The sequence below is a fragment of the Protomyctophum parallelum genome (genome assembly GCF_964188405.1).
Source record: "Protomyctophum parallelum genome assembly, chromosome: 11".
In the NCBI taxonomy this organism is placed as follows: Eukaryota; Metazoa; Chordata; class Actinopteri; order Myctophiformes; family Myctophidae; genus Protomyctophum; species Protomyctophum parallelum.
This window is the reverse complement of record NC_139707.1, coordinates 34880726-34904061: the sequence shown is the minus strand read 5'-3', so window position 1 is coordinate 34904061 and position 23336 is coordinate 34880726. Positions and strand designations below refer to the sequence as shown.

Here is a 23336-nt window from a genome sequence, read left to right as displayed (position 1 = left end):
TGCACAGAGTTGGATGATAGTTCCGCCAAGTCGGCAAACCGTGATGATGAATTAGCTTGTCTGTGTGTTGCACGCTTGGTGCAGATAGAGATCTGCTTGTTTGTAAACCCAGCAGCGTAGCAGCATGTTAGTGTGATAAACGCAACTGGCAGCAGGCCAGGGTCTGCGGAATACTTTAGCTATTGAAAAATAGCAGATCTACAAGCTATGAACTTGTAGGTCTGCTATGTTTTGAAAAATCGTGAAAATGCTCGTTTGTAAATCCAGCAGCGTAGCAGCATGTTAGTGTGATAAACGCCATTGGCAGCAGGCCAAGGTCTGCTGAAAAGCACGGCTGTCCCGCGAGTGGAAAACTGGAAAGCCACTCGGCTAATGCTGCATAAAGCCAATGTATGTACTGTACACACACACACACAGTCACACACGCACGCACACACACACGCACAATACTTATGAGGACATCAATGTCTTAGAAATGCTTCCACCGCACAGTCACGTACAGCCTACAGTGCAACGGAAGCGATTTAATTTGCGAAGAAGGAACTACAGCGGATGTCCACCTGCCACCCTTTCCGTTTCATCTTTTTCAGTCGCTTAATATATACTTATATACTTAATATTTCAATCAAATTAGTTGAAGCATAATTGCATTATGTATTAGGTTTGATTAAGCCGTATTAGGCTTGAGAAACTATGCTCTAATCCTAACTTTAAATGCCTAATCCAAAATCCAAACCCGAATCCATTCCTAAATGAACGTCCGACGCCAATTTTAACCATAAACAACCATTTCTCTGGTTGTTTATGGAAACCTGTCCTAAATGTCTATTTCTCAAATTGTACTGTATTTGTGGGAACATTTAGCCCTCACAAGAATAGTAATGCAAGCACACGCACACACACACACACGCGCACACGCACACGCACACGCACACGCACACGCACACGCACACGCACACTTAAAGCTAACTAGCAAATAGATCCTCCTCGCTCCTACTCACTCACACACACAAAATCAATACTGTACTGTAACTCCACGTTTATCAGAGACTGGAGAGACGGCGTCAGTTTAGCTAGCACACTTCTATGGTAACATACCAGCAATACTCATTTTTGTACAAACATGGCAGGCAGGATGCTGCGGCGTAGCAAGCACGAACCTTTCAAAACTGTAAAAGTGTATAATGGCAACACACGGTTTACCACAAAGTTTGCTGTCCAGGCTGCAAGTAAAACCCACCCCAACGGAAACATATTTTCTTCCACCTGATGTTCACATTGTGTGGCCCTGCTGGCAAGTAGCTTGTGGATAACGCAACATTGTACATGTGATTATTATCAAACAAAAGTTTTAACTTGGGTATATTAATTAGCTGTGCAACTTAAACCATTCTGGGCGGGAACCCCTTTTGGTGTTTTAAGCATTATGTTATACTAGATCTGCTTCTTTTCTTTTTTTAATAGCTACGAGCTTGTAGGTCTGCTATTTTTGAAAAATCAAAGAACCACTGACATAGAAACATAGCTTTTTCAGAAAACTGTCAGGATGTAGAAGACATTTATAGAATCTGATCTCAGGTCAGAATGGGTGAACACCGTGTGACCTCACCTGTCTCCAGTGGTTCTCAAACACCATGAGGCAGGTCTCCGGGTCAGCGGTGCAGGGCGGGGCCACACTCCGCCCGGTCCGACTCCCGGGACCCCGCGGGTTCAACCTGCTCAGCCAGCTCATGCTGAGCAAACAGACAGGGTGGTGACGACAAACAAACAAACCGGGGGGTTTCAAAAAGGGAAGAGAAGAGGCCGTACGGAACAGAGGTGGCCGGAGAGAAGGTGGGACGGAGAAGGAGAAAGAAGAGAGCCGGGAGGGACGGAGAAGAAAGATGGAGGGAGGGAGGGAGAAGACAGGGGGGAAGAGAGGGGAAGGGAAGGGGGGGGAGGGGAAAGGGCGGAGGACCCAGGAAAAACTACAGATGGAGGAATGTTGGGAGAGGAGAGAGAGAGAGAGAGAGGCTGTGCTGTGGTCAAGCCGGGCTGCAGCGGGGCACCACTGTCACTCGGAGTCAATCTCACTCTGTCGTGCAAAAGGGACGATCACCGGGATTTAATAGTGGCCGCCGGGCGTCCCCGGCTGAACGCACGTCACGTCAGCTACTCCTGAAGACCCCCCCCGTCATCCCCCCACCGTCATCCAGTCTGAAGACGACACCACTCCATAGCCCGGCCCGCCCGGGGGTTGTCGCTCTGCACACACTGCAGGAAAGAAGACACAACATAAAGAACTCATTCTGTTTATGGAAATAAAATAAAAACACTGGCAAATTAGCTTTAACCCATTTAGACCTGAGGACGATTCTACACATGTGTTCTAAATTCTGACACGCTATGAGCTTGTAGATCTGCTATTTTTGAAAAATCGTGAAAATGTGTCGCAAATCTTTATATATATTATTTCAGAGCGAACGTTTTTAGCTCAAATCTTTGCTTCTGGGGGGGGGGGGTCCCTGGAACAACATATTTTCAGGTGGGGGTCGGCGGCCAATTACATATACTTTTGGGAGTCCTTTATGTGAAACTGTTTGAAAACAACTGGACATAGAAACATGGGTTTTTTTACTCCCAAAATGGGCTCTTGGGAGTGGGATTGAAGAAATATTTAATGATTCATTTCCCATTATCTAAAAGAAAACTCCACCCTAAAAAAAAAGAGCTGTGCCGTGTCAAAGCGCTACCGTTCATTATCTGGGATGGAGCACAGCAGGTATGTATGGAAGTGCAATTTGTGAGAAACTGCAGTTTGCTTCTCCATTCAGTATATGCTACGTAATGACTTGAAATAGTGCTTATTAAGAGGGATCTCCCTGTCTGCTGACAGACACAGAGACATACAGGATATAAACGGTATACTATACGGCCGTCTCTCCCCCCCAGAGTCCAAACATCAATAGAAAGACGGCGGAAACTGCGACTCCGACAGAAACAATTAAAAAAAACGAAAAAAAGAATGTGTGCCACCCTGTTACGGTTGGTATCGAGTTGATTTCACATGCCCCACTGGATCTTACATCAGCGATCAGCCAACACCGTAAGTACAAGAACATAATAATGCACGGGATAACAGAACTGTGCATGTTTATTCTGGTTTTCTGGTTTCCTAGAAAAGGGCTTTGACTAACACTGAAACGAAAAATGTTCGTTGACTACCTTTTTTACATTGATGAAAACTAAATGGAAACTACATGAAAACTAAGCTGTGATGACTAAAACTGAGACTAAATATATTGACAATTTCGTCAACAAATAAAAACTAGACTAAAATGTTAGGAAGGGACTAGTGGACAAGAGATCCAGTATAAGTCATTTTACACTTTGTCACATGCTGAAAATAGCAGATCTACAAGCTCACAACGCGTCGCGCGGACGGACTCACACACGGACAGAGTGCAAAACATACTCTCTCCCCATGCTTTCGGCCTGGTGGAGACAATGAAAGTCTTTAGGGCAGTCCTTCACATTGGTACAGTGATATGGTTGATTTTTTTTTACAGTCAACCATTCTCCCTGCTGTTCTAGCAACTACATTTAACCCATTTTGAGCAGGAACCCCTCCGTGTTTCAAGCAGCTGAATTTAGGTATTGAAAAATAGAAGATCTACAAGCTCGTAGGTCTGCTATTTTTGAAAAATCGTGAAAATGTGGCACAAATCTTTGAATATATATTCTTTCAGAGTGAACGTTTTTATCTCAAATCTTTGCTTCCGAGGGGGTCCCTGGAACAACACATTTTCAGATGGTGGCCAAATACATATATTTTTGGGAGTCCTTCACATGAAACTGTTTGAGCACCACTGACATAGAAACAAATAGGGTTAGCCTCGCACCTTGTCAACTTCCAGAACCGCCCTTGGTAAGCAGGTTTCCTCAGGTAGTCGGTCCAGTTGCAGGTTCTTCAAGATCTTAGAAGAGTTACAGGTGAGCTAAAAACAAAAAAAAGAAGACAAAAAGTTTATCAACCAAATGTTCAACCTGTTGCATAACTCATCCTCCTCTCTTCGATAATGATGAAACTACAATATTTGCCAACAATGAGAGTCACACTCACTGTTTCTCCTATTACCATTACTGAAAGATTCATTCCATTTTGTGATTTTTTTCTAGAGCGTCGCAGTCCCGCCCCCTTTCATGCCGACGTGAGACCCAGAAGTGAATTCCCCGTTCATTTTCCCCATAGGCTTTTCAAAAAGTATTTATTTAAAGACGTTTACGCCGCGGACAAAGCAAACTCGAGTTGTGACAAATCATGACAACAAACAACATTTTGGACCGAACAAATAATTACCTCCATCATCAACACCTCAGTAACCTCAGGCTGCGTCCCATCTGCCCTCAAGTCAGCCAGAGTAACACCACTCCTCAAAAAACCAACCCTTGACCCCTCAGATGTCAAGAACTACAGACCGGTATCACTCCTTTCATTTATTTCTAAAACCATTGAACGTGTCGTCTCCAACCAGCTCTCTCTCCATCTCTCACAGAACAACCTGCTGGATCCCAACCAGTCCGGATTCAAGAAGGCCCACTCCACAGAAACTGCCCTGCTGGCAGTCACAGAAGCACTACATGCTGCCCAAGCTGCTTCCCACTCTGCAGTACTGATTCTCCTAGACCTATCAGCAGCATTTGACACAGTGAACCACCAGCTGCTCCTAGAAACCCTAGCGGAGCTAGGCATCGGTGGAACGGCACTAAAGTGGTTCTCCTCCTACCTCACCGATCGGACCTACCAGGTTTCCTGGAAAGGTCTGCTATCATCCCCCCGAACCCTCCAAACTGGGGTCCCACAGGGATCTGTACTTGGTCCCCTCCTTTTCTCACTGTACACTAAATCCCTTGGCACTATCATCTCTGCTCACAATATATCCTATCACTGCTACGCCGATGACACACAACTGTTCCTATCCTTCCCCCCCTCTGCCACTCAGGTGGAAGAGCGCATCACTGCATGCCTGGCTGACATATCACAGTGGATGTCCTCCAACCACCTCAAGCTGAACCCAGACAAGACTGAGCTTCTCTTCTTCCCAGCTAAGTCCTGCCCTATGCGGGAGCTAACTATTTCCGTAGACAACGCCCTGGTAACGTCTGTCCCAACAGCCAGGAATCTTGGTGTTGTCCTGGACAGTCAGCTCTCGTTCAAAGCTCACATCACAGCTGTCACTCGATCATGTAGGTTCACACTCTATAACATACGACGAATTAGACCGTTCCTCACCCAGGAATCAGCCCAGCTCCTAATCCAGACAACAGTCTTGTCAAAACTCGACTATTGTAACTCCCTCCTTACTGGCCTACCAGCATGTGCACTTAAGCCTCTCCAGCTGATCCAAAATGCAGCAGCTCGCTTGGTCTTCAACCAGCCAAAATTCTCACATGTCTCCCCCCTGCTCCGCTCCCTCCACTGGCTCCCGGTCGCTGCCCGCACAGAATACAAAACTCTGATGCTGGCATTCAAAGCAACCAAAGGTATGGCTCCCCCATATCTTACAAGTATGATTGAACCCTACAAACCCTCCCGCGCACTCAGATCAGCCAACGCAGGGAAACTGGAAGTACCCTCACTAAAAACGCCGGGACAACGCTCCACACGTCCCAAACTCTTCTCCCTTCTGGCTCCAAAACTGTGGAATGCACTTCCCATTGCAGTCAGAACTGCAGCATCACTCCCAATCTTCCGCCGTAGCCTGAAAACCCACCTTTTCAGACTCCATCATGGCCCATAGCACTTACCCTAACCCCTTAGATAGCATTTCTGTTGGCTTAGATAGCATTTGACACAGACTTATAGCATGTTTTGTAGACAGCACTATAATTGTATTGTATATAGTCATAGCACGCCATAGTACATATGTATAGCATAGTAGTGAATATGTATAGTTTATTATGTATAGTGTATGTATAGTTTCATCATATAGATATTCCACTGTTACCTTCTTAGCTTACGCATGTTTCATGATAAATGCTTTTATGTGATGTATTCCCATGCTTTTGTTCTTGCTTAAATGTAAGTCGCTCTGGATTAAGAGCGTCTGCTAAATGCCTAAATTGTAAATTGTAATTACAAAGAAGAAAAACAACAACAAAAAAGTGTTGTAACCTGCCGTTTTGACAGTTTAAATGACCAGGCTAATGCAATGCTAGATACAATAGCATAGCTACAGTTTAAATGACCAGGCTAATGCAATGCTAGATACAATAGCGTAGCTACAGTTTAAATGACCAGGCTAATGCAATGCTAGATACAATCGCGTAGCTACAGTTTCATGCACTCACCTTTTATCCAGTAACTCCTGGTCCTTTTGTCATCCAAGAAGCGAGTGACCCATGGCTCCCGTGACTACATCCTGGTACCAAACACGCAGGCATGATCACGTCCCGTCAGCTTCAGCGGCGGTTTAGGTAGCTTGTGGAGAGAGAGAACGTTATGACACTGTCAGTTATACGGTTTTATGACAAAACTGTGCTTTCTTGACTACAACATTATCTGTTAAGTTGACAAACCAAATCGTATACGCATAATGTTCATAACTCACATTTTGGGGGTTTTGATTTATTTTTCCCCATAAATCAGAGATATTGAACATCCTTTACGTCTGTGTGTTGTTTCGAAAATATTGAACCAATGGAAAGTAGTAAAAATAATGCATTGGACAAAACCTCTTAACTCCATGGACCCTCAAACCGTCTGCTAAAACAGCTAACTCCACCACCTCTCTCCTTCCCATGCAAGCAATTGACAATATCTAAAGTCACAACACCAACTTTGATGAGGCAGTGTTGCATCGTTTTAAATGTATATTTCTTATTTCCTGAAAAATTTACATTTTGGAGTTATGTTATGAGGTTTCCTCCTGACAGCAGACATGTAACGGTACAATTATTGGGTACAAAAATGGTACCGTGATTACAAGAATTGTACCATAATAATTCCTTGTACAATTCTGGAGGTGGCCAATACGTATGTGCAGCATTGGGCAGAAGACAGACAGCATTGGCATTTGTTTTGTGATGAAGACCGTATGTGCTCATAATCCAGTAACAAGAAGGATTACGTAAGAAAGCAGCAATTCAAATCAGAGAGACTGGTCTGGTCTGCTGCTCCACCCTGCCTGCTTCAACCCCAAAACTTCCTGGAACATCAACCCCAGGACTGGTTCCTTCCAGAGGCCTCGCCTCTCATTGAGCTACAATGGCTAGTCTCTTTAACCCATTTTGGGGCGGGAACCCTTTTTGGTGTTTCAATCATTATGCTATGCTTTAGCTTTATAAAAAAAAAATCCTGAAAATGTGGCGCAAATACCGGTATTTGAATATATATTGTTTCAGAGCAAACGTTTTTTAACTCAAATCTTTGCTTCTGGGGAGGAGGTGGGGGTTCCCGCAACATATTTTCAGATGGGGGGGGGGTCGGTGGCCAAATACAGATAAACTTGGGGGTCCTTGACATGGAATAGTTTGAGCACCCTGACATATAAAAACATAGTTTTTTCTGAAAACTGTCACGTTTTAGAGGACATTTGTAGAATCTAAATGGGATAATGTCATCAGACTGTCACTGGGCGCGGTGCTTCGGGAAGTAAGTGACCCCCCCTTCCCCCCAACAAACTTCCCTTCGGCCCATGGAGGAAAAATATAGACGCACTTAAAAGGTATCCAAAACAAACACTAGGACTCGGCCATGTTTTCCAGCCCTGTTCCTCTCCAACTCACGCTCTGCGTTTACGTGACTCAGTGAGGAGGAGAGAAGAGAAAATGTGATAGTGTTGTGTGTCCGTTGAGTGAGAAAGTTTGGAGGGCTCAGTGATGACTCACTATTATAGCGCACGCACACACACACAAACACACGCGCATACACACACACACACACACACACACACACACACACACACACACACATAGGCCAATTTGAATTCTAGCACTGGTCACTGCTGTGTGTGTCTGTGTATTTATAGCTGAAGGTCTGGCAGCCTGTTCAGGACAGACAGGCTCCTCTTTACCACCATGCTGAGACCAGGGTTAGGGTTTTCATCAAGTGGCAGATAGGCAGATTGAGAACTCTCCAAATGAATTCATCATCATCATCAACACAAAGTCATTGGTGCAATACAGCTACAGCAACTACCAAAAACAGCACCAGGTTTTTACTGCACGAGATATTTAACAGGTCAAAAGTGAAATATATCACACAAGATGAAGATTCCTTGACAGAAAAAAAAGAACGCCATTGCTACTCCAAGCAGTGTGTGAAGAGTAGACACGCCTGCTATAACCTCGAAACTAATGGTTAATTCACTTTATGGCCCTGCTGGCTTAATGACTAACAGAAATGGAGAAAGGTAGAGAGAGACTCAATCTTTAAGGTTGTGAAAAAGTATAACCGTCTCCAGAACAGCATTCGTTTTCATCTCTACTCACCTCAAAACAAAGTCAGACATAACACTGAAAAGACAGCGCTTTTGTCTTGAGATAGTTCAATTAACATCCCAAGCAACGGGCCCGGTTTTCTGCTGTACCTAACCTGAGCTTAAAGTTAGACACCGGTAGCATACTTGAAGCACATACAGTGCCTGGCTACTTGGCTAGCCTCCAACGACAATAAGGAAACCTGCGGCTGTGGTGAAACCGCCTTCCTCCTTGTACTAGTGCCTCGTCATGACCTTTGAACACTGAAGTGGCACGCTAAGGCACCTCAGTGCGTTAACCCATTCTGGACGGGATTTTAAGCATTATGTTATGCTTCAGCGATAGAGAGTATATGCACATGCATGATTTCCCCCTCAGGACACGCCCCCCTCATCTAGACTGAGAACATTGACCAGCATGGAGTGTTGGAGTTTGGAAGAGCTCGTTGGAAATCACTCAACCGTCCTGTGTACCACCTGTTTCTAAATGTCACATAATGCAGGAGCCAGCAAAATGTTGTGTTATTGAAAAGGGCATTTCTTGACAGAAAGTAGCTCATAACGTTTCTATGGTGGATTTTTAGGAAACAAAAACGTTGCATATAGAAAGAGGATAATTCAAGCTTTTCGTGCAGCTGCAATGTTGGTGAGTTTAACATTGTTTAATGCGATCAGACAGGACTTTTCTGTTTGGATGTATAGGCTGTCAAGGCCAGAAAGTAGTTTTTTGCCACTCAGTGGGCGTTCCGCACATACCCTCTATAGAAAATCTACAAGCTCATAGTGCGACACAGAGTGCCGCGCTATGAACTTGTAGGTCTGCTATTTTTGAAAAATCTAGAAAATGTGGCACAAATCTTTGAATACGGTATATATTCTTTCACAGTGAGCGTTTTCAACTCATATCTTTGCTTCTGATATGAGTCCCTGGCACAACATATTTTCAGATGGGGGTCGGTGGCCGATTACATACAGTTTTGGGGGTCCTTGACATGAAATATTGAGCACCACTGATACAGAAACATATGTTTTTTTTTCAGAAAACTGTCAGGATTTTGACGTCAGGCCAAAATGGGTTCAGGCACCTCAGTGCGTTAAGAGGCTCCTCCTTTCCCCAGTCGCGATGTGCTGACCTCGACAGGGCTTCTAAACTGTATGTCAAGGGGGTTCTGACCACAATGCCTGCAGAGAATCCTCATGTGGTGGATTTATGGGGAAGTTACGGGTGTTTATGCAATAACGCCAAACGTGTTTAGGCCCGGTGTCACACAGCCAGTTGCTAATCACAGAGAGGTTAGAGTGGCAGCTGGGGAAACAGTGAATGATAATCATTCTCAGTTTAGGAGCGCAGACAACATTTCCTAAATGTCTGATGATGCCCAGGGTGGGAATTTAACCACTTCACCCATTTTGGGCGGGAACCCCTTTTGGTGTTTTAAGCATTATGTTATGCTTTAGCTGTTGAAGCAGATCTTTGAATATATGCTTTCACAGAAAGCAAGTTTCTAACTCAAATCTTTGCTTCCCGGGAGGTCCCTGAAACAACACATTTTCAAATGGGGGTCGGCGGACAATTACATATAATTTTTGGGGTCCTTTGAGAACCACTGACATAGAAACATAGGGTTTTTCCGAAAACTGTCAGGATTTAGAAAGCATTTGTAGAATCGTCCTCAGGTCTAAATGGGTTAAGCCGTATTTTATACTGTGTCCGTGGCTGTCATATTGCAAAAAACCATATTCCGGACAACTTTGAAAAACATTAAACATGGTGGAAGTCTAAGTTCTATTCTCGCTTTTGCGTCGGAAATGTCAATATCTAAAAGCTGTTGCTGGCTAAAATTGCACTTTTCATTTTCGTTTTTGATGGAAATACAGATGCTGGTCCTACACTGTTCAGGGCACGAGCGGCAAACTAGCTTGTGGAAAATCAGGATTTGTGGAATGCGAGAGTCCCCGTCTTGGCTGATCTCTCACTCGTGGCTGGCATCAGAGCTGAAACCTTAGATAAACAGAGAGCATTTAGACCCGAGGACGATTCTACAAAATGTCTTCTGAAACATGACAGTTTTCAGAAAAGAATATGTTTCTATGTCAGTGGTTCTCAAACTATTTAATGTCAAGGACCCCTAGAATCATATGTAATTGGCCGCCGACCCCCATCTGAAAATATGTAGTTCGCTCTGAAAGAATATATATTCAAAGATTTGCGATTCACGATTTTTCAAAAAATAGCAGACCTACAAGCTTGTAGGTCTGCTATTTTTCAATAGCTAAAGTATAACAATGCTTAAAACACCAAAAGGGGTTCCCGCCCAGAATGGATTAACACACATCAGATTGTGAGTTTAAGACAAGCCCTTCAAACTAAAAAGTAAGGGAAGTGATATAAATGTGAACATCTGGGGAAAAATGACAAAAATGAAAGAAAGCAATTTCTACATCATTAAGACTTAAACGTGTCCAAAATGCGTTCCACGAGTGGTCACATTTTGTCGCATACCGTACTGTAGTCTCAGTGGAACATTATGTATATTAATCCCCCCCGCATCTCTCTTCAACCACTGTGCTACATACAGTACATACTGTAGGCCCAAACTTTGGAGCGAATCTGGAAATTGATGATCACTGTACTGTTACTGTACTGTGACTGTATCCTTCCTTCCTCACTAGTGACAGTAGTATTCCATTCCCCTCCGTCCAATGCCTCCAATATATGCAAAGCAAAAACAACACCACCGTCACAATTCTCAGCTCAGGATGTGAAGCCAGAAGAAGTAGGTTATGCCCTAATGCCTCAAATCACACAGGTGATTCATGCAGTATGGCTGTATGTATGCCAACCAGGCAGAGAGAGAGAGAGAGAGAGAGAGAGAGAGATACCGAAAGGGAAAGAGAGAAAGAAAGCGGGGGGGGTCGGGTCGAGCAGAGATTAAAATAGGGTGCATTTTGCATCCCAAAACACAGTTTATTTAAGGGGACGCAATAAAACAATGACCTCTGCATCCACGGGATGCACTACTGTACTCAGCATGTACAGTAATCGCGATATTTTGCTAGCTTTAGTTATAAGAATAATTTCCTCTTCTGTTTTCTACATGAATATAACCACATTATAACCATATAAAATGAAATGGGAGTTAAATGCTGCAATTTGTAAAAAGTAAATGGCAAAATATGACTCCTAACATCGTTGAAGTGGGACCCATCTAAAAGACCATCCCTGCATCCCGGGACTCATTAAATAGAAAACCTATTTACATCACTGGAGAGAGAGAATGAGAGAGAGAGAGAGAGAGAGAGAGGTCAACACACAGCCAAACAGCCAGTAAGACAGTCAGGAGCTATAAATAAAAGGCGTCTCTCACCTGAACATGTTCTTGTCAGCGCTGGCGCTACAGCGTCATACTGGCTATGGTCCACACACTAGTCCACACAGGTAGAAGGGGAGCCCTGGCACATCTATGGTCCACTAGTCCACACAGGCAGAAAGGGGAGCCCTGGCACATCTATGGTCCACACTAGTCCACACAGGTAGAGGGGCAGTCCTGGCACATCAATGGTCCACACTAGTCCACACAGGCAGAGGGGCAGCCCTGGCACATCAATGGTCCACACTAGTCCACACAGGCAGAGGGGCAGCCCTGGCACATGGCCCCAGCTGTTCCAGGGGGCTGGCAGGGAAACGGGCCAGCAAGGAACACTTCTAGTCAGGGATACTGTCCGCACAGCGCAGCAGGCAGGAACAGATGTCAACCGTTAACCTGGGGCGGCAATAAGGAGGAGAATAGTTTGGTTTTAAAGGGATTAGTTTTACTTATTTTTTGAGTGGTGCAACCACTCCTACAATCAGCAATGTCCGTGTACCTATGTACATGTTGTCATGAGCACGAGTATGTGACTTATTAATACCAGTAGGGGGCGCCAGAAATAGAGAGAGGGGTAGTGCTGTGCCTTAATGAGAGAGAGAGAGAGAGAGAGAGAGAGAGAGAGAGAGAGGAGGGGGGGGGGAGAGAGGGGAGTTGCACCACTCGGTTCACACAGGTGTGATTTTTTTTTTAAACCTGAGCTTTTAACATTCAGTAGACTTTCTGTGGTCTGGGGTTTTCTGGCTCAAACCATGTGCTCTCTGATTTTCCTGCTGTTTGTGATGTTCTCTAGGTCGTCCTCACAGCCTGTCACAGCCTGCAAATCCCATATTATGTCAATGGGATTTGCCAGCAGATGTCACCGTTTTCACCGTTTTGCCCGTTTTCATTGCAGCTCAAAAGGCTTCCAAACCCCAGAGAAAACTCCAGACCACATAAAAACCACAGAATGTTCAAAGTTCAGGTTTTTTGGGGTGTAATTGAAGTCATAAAACCAAAAAAAGGGAAAAAGGGAAAAGAAAATATAATCTCATGAAACCTTTAAGCTTCGACACAAATGCCAAGTACACTACAGTAGATATTACAGTACACTGCATTGTTCACTTCTACCACGCACCATTACTGCAGCCAATTTACTGGCCTGGCACTATTTAGCCTATATATGTATATGTATATATCAGGGGGGCAGTCAGCCAGATATTTCGTGAAGCCTCATTTGAAATCGGTAGTTCATAATAATGGCCTGTTGTGGCGCTGGACTGGACCCAAAAAGCCCCATAGCTCCATAGAGGCCCATGTATTTTGGCCCAACTTCACCTAGACTGTATTACCTTAATAAACATGGTCATGAATACTTTCTTCTTCCAGTCACTAGTTTAAAGTCTCATTTCTAATGTCATAATATTCTTTTTGGAAAATTATGGTCCCATTAATTAAAAAAATTACCATAAAGAAAAAAACCATCGCGTATGTTCTGAGGGGCGTGGCTACCGTTACAGTCTATGATCGGGATTCCCCTCCCACTCGAGTCAAAATAAAAACCAACGGAGAAGAAGGGGGGAAGTCCCGCCTCGTTGCCTGGGCAGCCAATGGCCAGCTGGTCCAAAACGGAGCCAGCCAATGGCCAGCTGGTACCAAACGGATCTAGAAAGATGGCGACTTACAGTGCAGGAATAACAGGCTTCATTTTACGTCCATGTTAGACCCGGCGAACGCTTTGTCCATATTTTTTACAGTCTATGGTATATATATATATATATATATATAGTTACAGAGTTTGTTACATACACATAATACATATTTATATTACACGGCTTGGTTGGATGCTTGCTTCTAATTTTGTCAATTACTGCGTTCACTGCAGGTTTTGTCTTGCTAAGCAGAGCACTGCTTTGCCTCCGTTTGTTGTTGTTGCAAATGGAAGTGGAAATGTGTAAGCTGATCATACTGTCTATAAGTAGGTACCAAGTAGACGTGTAATATGCAGGATAACATACGGCTTCGCGTTGGTCCTGCTTAAGTTGAACGTGAGCTAAAGCAGGCTAATCTTGATAATCCTAAAGCGGTGCCGTATTAAGTTGTTTTAACCATAGATAGAACCATAGAATTATTATAACCATAGAATCGAATAGCTGCAAAAGCAATTTTTTTGAATTAATACAATGTTAAGTTTTTATATTTTGTGTCACATTTGCCTTTTTCTTTACTAACTGTATATAATCTACCCCATTTGGGACATCCTGTCAGAGTTTTATTTATATCCGTAACATACAGTACAGATTCAAATCACTCACTTTAAATTTGTTATTTCAATTAGAGTTGTTCCGATACTGGTATGGGTTACTCAGGCCGATACCACCCTCAAGTACTCGTACTCGTTACCGGCCCCGATACTTTGACCCGAGTACCAAAACATACAATTGACACTATAGGCTGAACGAATGCAACGAGAGCAAGTCTGACCCAACACTGCAGCAAATCACCAAAAACAGCCGATCTACAAGCATAAATGACACAGTGACAAGTGTAGATCGGAGATCCATCTGCATCTATGAGAAAAAGGGGGTAAAATAAGTTGTTGTTACAAAATAAAAGTACTCGTATCGTTACTCGGTATCTGCGAGTACTAAAAATGAAGTACTTGTACTCAGGGCTGATCTAATTTCAATTTCGCACTGTTGAAGAAAGCTTGGAATAAAAAGGATTTCAATGCAGCAGTGTAGCACTAGTGACCGGCTTTATTATTTTATGTGCAATGCATGTGACAATCTATATTGTAGGCCTATAAAGTCATACTGGGTAACCTTTTCAATTAAACAATGGTTTTCTAATAGAATATTTCACTAGTGTATTTTTCCACAATAACCTAACCATTCTAGTATTCTACTGTGATAATTACCAAGTTGCATTCATGCTGTTCATTTTTCCACGACCAGCAAATCCAAGATAATTTCTTCTGAATATTATTCGTACTACTAGCAAAGTTTGTTTTTTCAACTAGGCCAAGATCTAAAGTCTAAGACGAAGATCATTTCATTAAAAGCAGTGTTAAACAAAACACAGCGTTGTCTTTGGCGGCAGTTATGTTTTAATTCAAGCGTACGCTTTGATATCGTATAATGTACTGCTGGTACATAAAATTCTCTATGAAGGAAGGAGTCATCGCCTGCCCTCTCTCAAGGCTTTGGAAGCATGCATCAGAGAAGGGATGATGTGTTTCCCTTCCCCGTGGGACGCTGAAGCCAAGATGTTGTATCAGCAGCCATCAACAGTAAAGGCCTGCCAGTGAATTCAGAGTGTCACCAGACACCCACACACACACACACACACACACACACACACACACACACACACACACACACACACACACACACACACACACACACACACACACACACACACACACACACACACACACACACACACACACACACACACACACACACACACACAGAGTAGTAGACTCTTTGGACATTTCACTGACTGTGTACAATTTCCACACCAGGGGCCATGAAGGAGTATAGAGTGAGTCAGTTAATCAAAGTAATTGATTAAATTGACAAACGATTTTAATAAAATAATCGATTTAGGAAACAATCATTTTGTTTCCAAAATAGTTTCCAAGATCTGTACTTCTGCATATTACAATTTCACAACACGTTGCTGGAGAACTCTCTGTCCCTCCTTTTTTCCCCCCTCTTCACTAAATCTCTTTGCCAAAAATACAGTAGCAGATCTATAAAATCACGTGTATTTTTGACTACCGTTTGACTTAAATTAAAATAATGCATAAAAGGACTCCATGGTAAAATGAAGAACTACTGAATTGTGAATGTTTACCATTGCAACTACACCAATACTGGACCCTGACGAAGACCTTTTGGTCGAAACGCGTAAGTCCGGTTATTTATTTGCCTTGCTCATCATCAAATAAACTATTACATTTTTCACCAAAGACGGAGTACCTTGGATTATTTTCTTTTCAAGTCTGCAATTCACATTTTGACAAGCAGTACTACTTGGAGGAAGGATACCTTTTGTCTACACCAATACTGGTATCAGGATATAAACAACAGACACATTTAAATTATACAAGAACATTGGATACCAATTGCCACTCATAATCATGTAATACATCAAAACAAGTCACTGGATTTTCTTCACATCAAAAATGTTACATCTATCCGAAGGACAGGACAGAAGTCAGAATTCTATTTCAGCCACTTGTGTCCTGCTGTCCTCCTGACCCCAATTATAATTTGGCACTCAGAATCGGTAATGGCAGCTCAAAAATGTGCTATCTCAATACATCTAAAGCTAGTAATTACTCATAAGCTTAAGACACAAGCCATGTCTGCTCTCAGCCTGCCTCTCACACCAACACTTTTTAAATGCATACCCCAGAGGTTGCTTTAAAATCACAGCAGGCTTGAATTCAAACAGAACCATCCTTGTATTTGAGATCGGTGATAGCTGGAGCGGGGTGTGAAACCACTGAAGCCACACAGGGCCCAAAGGCGTGGGTTGGAATGATTCCATGATAATTCATATGAGCGCTACAAATCACACTCTTTCTGCCTCATTCCTGCTTCCATGCCACCCATCTTAGGGAAACAAGGACACACACATACACAGTAGTATTCTTAGGGGGGGGGGGGTAAAGTCATGTGACCTGCTCTCGTTTGTAAGGATGTGGCAACGCAAGTGTTGCCAGTGATGCGCTAGTAGCAAGGACATTCGACCTACTGCAGCAGCAGCACACCTGGTTGAATGACTGTGTTTCTGTGAGAGAAGACTAGTGTGCAGCGGAGCCAGATGCAGACTTTCTTGAGGTTTGATGACAGGCTTGCCAAGAAGAAGATTCCTTAATTGCTCCGAAATTAAAGGGTTCAACAAACTATAGCGAGCCTCCAGGACACAATTTAAAATATTTTCGAGTTCTCACTCCAGCGCACAAACGTACCCACCACCAGGGTCACTAGCCTTGATAGGCTGTCAAACTGAAGTAAAACTACGCTGTCTCATCATCACAAAGACAAAAATAAATAAAAAACAACATAAAAGCTATTATTTCAAAAGAGACTAGAAAAAGTGCCCTTCTGGGCACAGGTCTCCACCAGGATAGGAATGTAGGACAATGCAGCTTGCCTTCATCTGGTGGTTGGATAAAAGGGCAACTCAGAGTCTGAGAAATCTGAAAGACCGGTTTCGTTGAATGGCTCTAGAGAGACTGTGTACCAATTTGCGTGATGTTTGGACAAAATCTGTAGGTGTACTGTGCAAAAACTTGTTTTGCACAAAGCGGCCTCCTGGTGGCGCTATAACAGGCCGTTCTGGAAGGTTTGGGGCAGAGGTTCATCGTTGGCATCCAGGGAGTGTGTGTGCAAAATTTGGCATCGACCGGGTTAACGGTGGCCGAGATTAGCTGCTCACGGACACACACACACACACACACACACGGACACACGGACGGACGGACAGAGTGCAAAACATACTCTCCCCCCATGCCTTCGGCCTGGTGGAGACAAAAATGAGTAGTCAGCCAATGTGCCACTAGGCAGCCATGACTGTATTCAGCAAAATAACAATAATGAATTGCATTTTTATAGCACTTTTCCAAGTGCTCAAAGCGTTTTACAATGGTTCATTCATTCATACATTGGGAGGTGAAGCGGCAAACAGTCGACGCCAGCGTCCTCACTTCCCACATTCACACACCAATGGTGGCAAGCTCACACCGACCAACTCATTGGAGGCAATGTAGGGTTCAGTGTCTTGCCCAAGGTCACTTCGACGTGGCCAGGAGGAGCCGGGATTCGAACCGCCGACCCAGGGATCATTGTACGACCTGCTCTACCTCCTGAGCCACAGCCGCAGAGACTAACTAGAAAAAGTGCCCTTCCGGGCACAGGTCTCCACCAGGTTATCCACAGATCCGTGCAGTTAGAGGTAAAAACACTTTTCGGCCAGTTATAGCGCCACCTTGAGGCTGAGTTGAAATTGTTCATGTGGCATTTCGTCCTCGGCCTAGTGGGAATGTGGGTGCACAATTTCACGGAAATCACGCGATGTGTTCATGATTTGCAGCATTTTGTTTGAAACTGAGCACTCCTGTGAACTTTGGAAGCCAATCTTAACCAATCAGGATGGAGTCTGATAAATCTGAAAGACCAGTTTCGTTGAATGGCTCTAGAGAGACTGTGTACCAATTTGCGTGATGTTTGGACAAAATCTGTAGGTGTACTGTGCAAAAACTTGTTTTGCACAAAGCGGCCTCCTGGTGGCGCTATAACAGGCCGTTCTGGAAATTTTGGGGCAGAGGTTCATGGTTGGCATCCAGGGAGTGTGTGTGCAAAATATGGCATCGACCGGGTTAACGGTGGCCGAGATTAGCTGTTCACGGACACACGGACACACGGACGGACACACGGACGGACACGCGGACGGACGGAGTGCAAAACATACTCTCCCCACATGCCTTCGGCCTGGTGGAGACAACTAACAACAGTGATGTAAATAGGTTTTCAATGTCCCAGGGACATTTTATGAGTCCCACTTCAACGACTTTAGGACTAGGAGTCATATTTTGCCATTTTTACAAATTTAACTAAAGCTAGCAAAATAAACTGGAACTGGAACAACGACCTCTGCATCCTGTGGATGCAGAGGTCGTTGTTTAATTGCGTCCCTAAACTAAACTGCGTTTTGGGATGCAAAATGCACCCTATTTTAATCTCTGAAACAATAGCAGTGCAACTGGCAACTATAAAAACAAAAAACAAAAGAAAGAACCATTTCCCAAAGGCATAGTACAGGTATATAACAATTGACATACTTTACAGTTTACAGTTTACTGCTTAACAGGGCAAAGCAACCTACAATGTGTAAGGTGGCACAATTGTGTGTGCGTGCATGCGTGCGTGCGTGCGTGTGTGCCATGGTAAGACAAGTTAATTTGAACATCTTATTTGGTCTGCTTTTGCACCTTTCCCTCAACTCCTTACCCTTACACAAGGTGTTAATATTAACCAGAACATTGTACATCTCTCCATTCCTCAGGCGTATTAATTACAATTAAAATGCCATTATTACATATGGTGTGGTATGGATGTACTCAGTAATGGCTTAAGCACCCATAAGGCAAATGAGCCACACAAAGATATTATAGTAAACACCAAAAATCATCATTACAAATAAATGTAATACATCTTGTGTATCCGATGATGTTCATATCATGGCTACAACTAGAAAAAGTGCCCTTCCGGGCACAGGTCTCCACCAGGTTATCCACAGATCCGTGCAGTTAGAGGTAAAAACACTTTTCGGCCAGTTATAGCGCCACCTTGAGGCTGAGTTGAAATTGTTCATGTGGCATTTCGTCCTCGGCCTAGTGGGAATGTGGGTGCACAATTTCACGGAAATCACGCGATGTGTTCATGATTTGCAGCATTTTGTTTGAAACTGAGCACTCCTGTGAACTTTGGAAGCCAATCTTAACCAATCAGGATGGAGTCTGATAAATCTGAAAGACCCGTTTCGTTGAATGGCTCTAGAGAGACTGTGTACCAATTTGCGTGATGTTTGGACAAAATCTGTAGGTGTACTGTGCAAAAACTTGTTTTGCACAAAGCGGCCTCCTGGTGGCGCTATAACAGGCCGTTCTGGAAAGTTTGGGGCACAGGTTCATGGTTGGCATCCAGGGAGTGTGTGTCCAAAATATGGCATCGACCGGGTTAACGGTGGCCGAGATTAGCTGTTCACGGACACACGGACACACGGACGGACGGACGGACGGACACGCGGACGGACGGAGTGCAAAACATACTCTCCCCACATGCCTTCGGCCTGGTGGAGACAATTAAGCAAAATAATCTGGATTACTTAGTCATAAATAATTGTGTAGCTAGCTACATATGTTACACTCACTAAACTAAATAACTTACTATACTTACAATCTCACCAGAACTGGTACAATTTCACCAGAAGACACTGGAACTGTCTCACAGGGCAATCTAATTTCAAACAATATTCTGCTAATATTTATGAAGATAGTTTGTTAGGTCTTGGCAGAAGAACTGATATTGTGGGACAACATAAAAACTACAGTCAATCAAATTACCTCTCATTTACAGGTCACATTCTTTGGTACCATAATAAAAGACAGCCAGGTGAGCTCAAAGTGCAGCCATATATTATGATACAGTGGGTTTCCTCAACAACAAAAAACAGAAAATACATCTGTGAACTAGACTGTGTGTGTCATAGGTAGCTTGTAAAATGAATAGCACCAAGTCTCTTCCCTGCTACAGTCACTCACTCACTCTCGGACTGCAAGGTCTAATCTAGCACAAGCTTGCCAGAGCATTATATGAGGCATGTTGGCTGCACATGACCCTCAATCATAGCAGTTGTTTTGGCCAAAACAGAGTCATGCTCCAATTAGATCCTGTCCTATATATGCTTTTAGGAGATCTCTCTGTGACTATTTTATCCAGTGAAAGGGGAGGGACACTCACCGAATGAATAAGGTCTGGGTGTTTTGCCCTAAGCAAATTCTCTACATGCTAAGGGGGGGAGGGAGGGAGACTGGGTGGGAGAGAGTACACAGTTCCATTATAGTATACTTGCCTGGAGTATGTCCAGAGATTGTTACATTTACAACCCCCTTTATTCTCGAATGCGCTTGATTGATTTCCCTCAGTTTGGTGTTGATCTAATCCGATCTAATCAAGCTTGAAGAACAATCACCAACTATACTGGACAGTGAACTGAATTCACAGTCCAGTGGGGAGAGACGCTTTGTACAGACATCAGACACATTTCCCTGTAAAAGGCCGGTCCTGGGCGATATGGACAATATGTACATCACGCTAACCCAGATATGATATGGTACAATATATCTGTATAGTCATAGAAACCCTGAAAATGCATGATAAATAAACAGGAAAGCTAAACTAGGAGGACTGCCGTATTTGAGAACTCCAACTCAGCAACAGTGTTAATTTCACACCTATAACGTGTGTATCATGCGAGTCACAATATTAAAAGAAAATACTACAATATATGATTATAATAATAGAGAAATATCGAGGTTATAAGCCATATTGCCCAATAATACACATATGGACTGGAGGGAGTCATATACAGCTATAGTCAGTAGAGCACACAGGAGTCCCTCAGCAGCATTAAAAGCCAATAAGACCCGTTCTCTCCCTCTCTCTCTCTCTCACACACACACACACACACACACACACACACCAAGGCTATTTTTTAGCCAACGTAACGTTAGCTTCTCTCTACACTACAGCAAAAATAATGAATGCCTTGTTATTTTCAACATGGTTCTGCAATGCAGTGACCTTGTTTTCTTTGCTGTCTGGGCTTGCAAATCATGACAAGTATTGACTTCATCCATCATGCATGATGTGTACTGTGTTGATGCAAGCCATGGGGTGTGTAACTCAAGAAAAACAACAATCAGTGCCTCTCAACAAGAACCGTTGCATCTTATTGCGACTGAGCTTCGTTGCTAAGCTAACTGGGCACAGGCAGGCATTAAAACACACACACACACACACACACACACGCAGTGACACACACATACATCTGACATAACCACGACATTGTTGATCTTTAACACACAATATTTTGCTCTTATTTCGGCGTCTTCTTTAGAGTTGCTCACCTTGTGTACGTGCAGAATATTCCACTGTTTTCCCCTCACACACACACACACACACACACACACAGCTGGTGCTAGCTTTAGCCTGCTTGGGGGAGCTCTGGTGGTAGAAGGCAGCTAACGTAGCAGACCCATGTAGGAGGATGGTGGTGATGATCATCAGTTGCCAGGGAGACAACTTTACTTCCCCATTTTTAAAAAAACGTACAAAAAATGCCTTCAGAGATGAAAAGGAAACGAGCGCGTCCCACACCAGCCACCAATGTGTGCGGATCAGATAAACAACCTGCGGTTGACTGTGTGTGTATGTGTTGGATTTCACAACCACTCGACTCGATCTTCGTTTCCCGCAGCCATCTTACTTGGATTCCACTGTCACACACACACACACACACACACACACACGCACGCACACACACACGCACGCATAGCAAGGGCACGCTCGCCGCCCGTCATGGGCCGCCAGCCACCGCTATTCCGATCCCACGTGACGTCCCACTCCCACTATTGATGTATTACAGACAAGACAGTATGTTGGTCATTATTCAGTACTGGTTGGTTCTTCAAACTTTTAATAAGTGGCCCGTTTAATTTGGCCACGGACTGACACCCTGCATCTGACATTCGTTTGTGCCGTACACGACACAAAGATCAGACCCGTCTGAATTGAGTGGTGCTGTGCTGTGCTGTGCTGTGTTGTGCAAGCCCTCTGTAGCCTACTGTACTGTGTGTACTAGGCAAGCCCTCCTCCCTGGCCTGTGTGTGTGTGTGTACGTGTGTGTGTGTGTGTGTGACTGTGTGTGTGTGTGTGTGTGTGTGTGTGTGTGTGTGTGTGTGTGTGTGTGTGTGTGTGTGTGTGTGTGTGTGTGTGTGTGTGTGTGTGTCTGTGTCTGTGTCTGTGTCTGTGTCTGTGTCTGTTAGGCTGTGCAACAGTGACACTTGGTGGTGAACAAACGCTATGTCCGTGCTCGGACACAGGGACCCATGGGGGACCCAGCCAGACACATAATCTGTCTATAGGTCGGAGTGGTTGCCACCACTGATTGATTGATTGATTGAAATATGTATTAACAGTTTGCAGAATTACAGTACATTTCAAGCACAAACTCAATACAAAGACTGTTAACTGTGAGTGAACGACCCAATTAAGCATTACACTTGTTTACAACAGGTTCCACCATGTTCAATTCATCAAAACATTTAGAGACGTACAAATAGACACTTCTATATAGTTAAAGAACAGAACAGGAATTCATCATAAAGGAAGCAAAAAGGGAAAAGAAAAATATACAGTGAGGGGAAAAGGTTGGGGGGGCGGCGGGGGGAGGGGGATTCAGATTTTACGGGGGCCAGTTTCTTATTGCAGCCGTCCGTAGGTGGCCTTTGAGAGCGGTTTTGAAGGATTCAAGGGATTCACATGTCTTAATGACTGTTGGTAGGGCGTTCCAGATTTTGGTGGCATAGGAGCGAAAATAATGTAGTCCCTTGTTTGTGTTTGTGCCGAATCTGGGTTGTACATGGTTTGTTGCACTCCCTCTGGTGTTGTGGGTGTGGACTTTGTTTACATTAAGGAAGTATTTGGACAGGTACATGGGTACATGGTACATCTTGGTGGTGTATCGAATCTTGTGGACCAGACCCATTGCACTAAAAAAACATCTGCACACTATAGTTTCTAGAGCTCCATGATAAATTATTTTCTCTAGATAGGCCTGTGGATGTTTTTCTCTCTTCTTTGATGTTTACTGGCTTGATGCCTGGCTGACATCCAGCATCTGGCCTAAATGTAGGCATTGAGATCATGTGCACACAATCTTCTCTGTAAAA

The 23336-nt window shown here is 43.8% G+C and overlaps 1 protein-coding gene across 1 annotated transcript in view; it reads right to left on the bottom strand.

Annotated features, from left to right (window-relative positions):
- fhip1b (FHF complex subunit HOOK interacting protein 1B) overlaps positions 1-21761 on the bottom strand; it is a 50763-nt gene extending 29002 nt beyond the window's left edge. Inside the window, exons 1-5 of the mRNA XM_083777208.1 lie at positions 21513-21761; positions 11828-12223; positions 6331-6460; positions 3882-3977; positions 1610-2253 (exon numbers count right to left, since the gene is read on the bottom strand). Coding sequence (XP_083633334.1) covers positions 1610-1732 — 123 coding nt within the window. The 5' untranslated portion in view covers positions 1733-2253; positions 3882-3977; positions 6331-6460; positions 11828-12223; positions 21513-21761. The remainder of the gene's footprint in view (positions 1-1609; positions 2254-3881; positions 3978-6330; positions 6461-11827; positions 12224-21512) is intronic.
- Positions 21762-23336: the final 1575 nt, after the last annotated feature.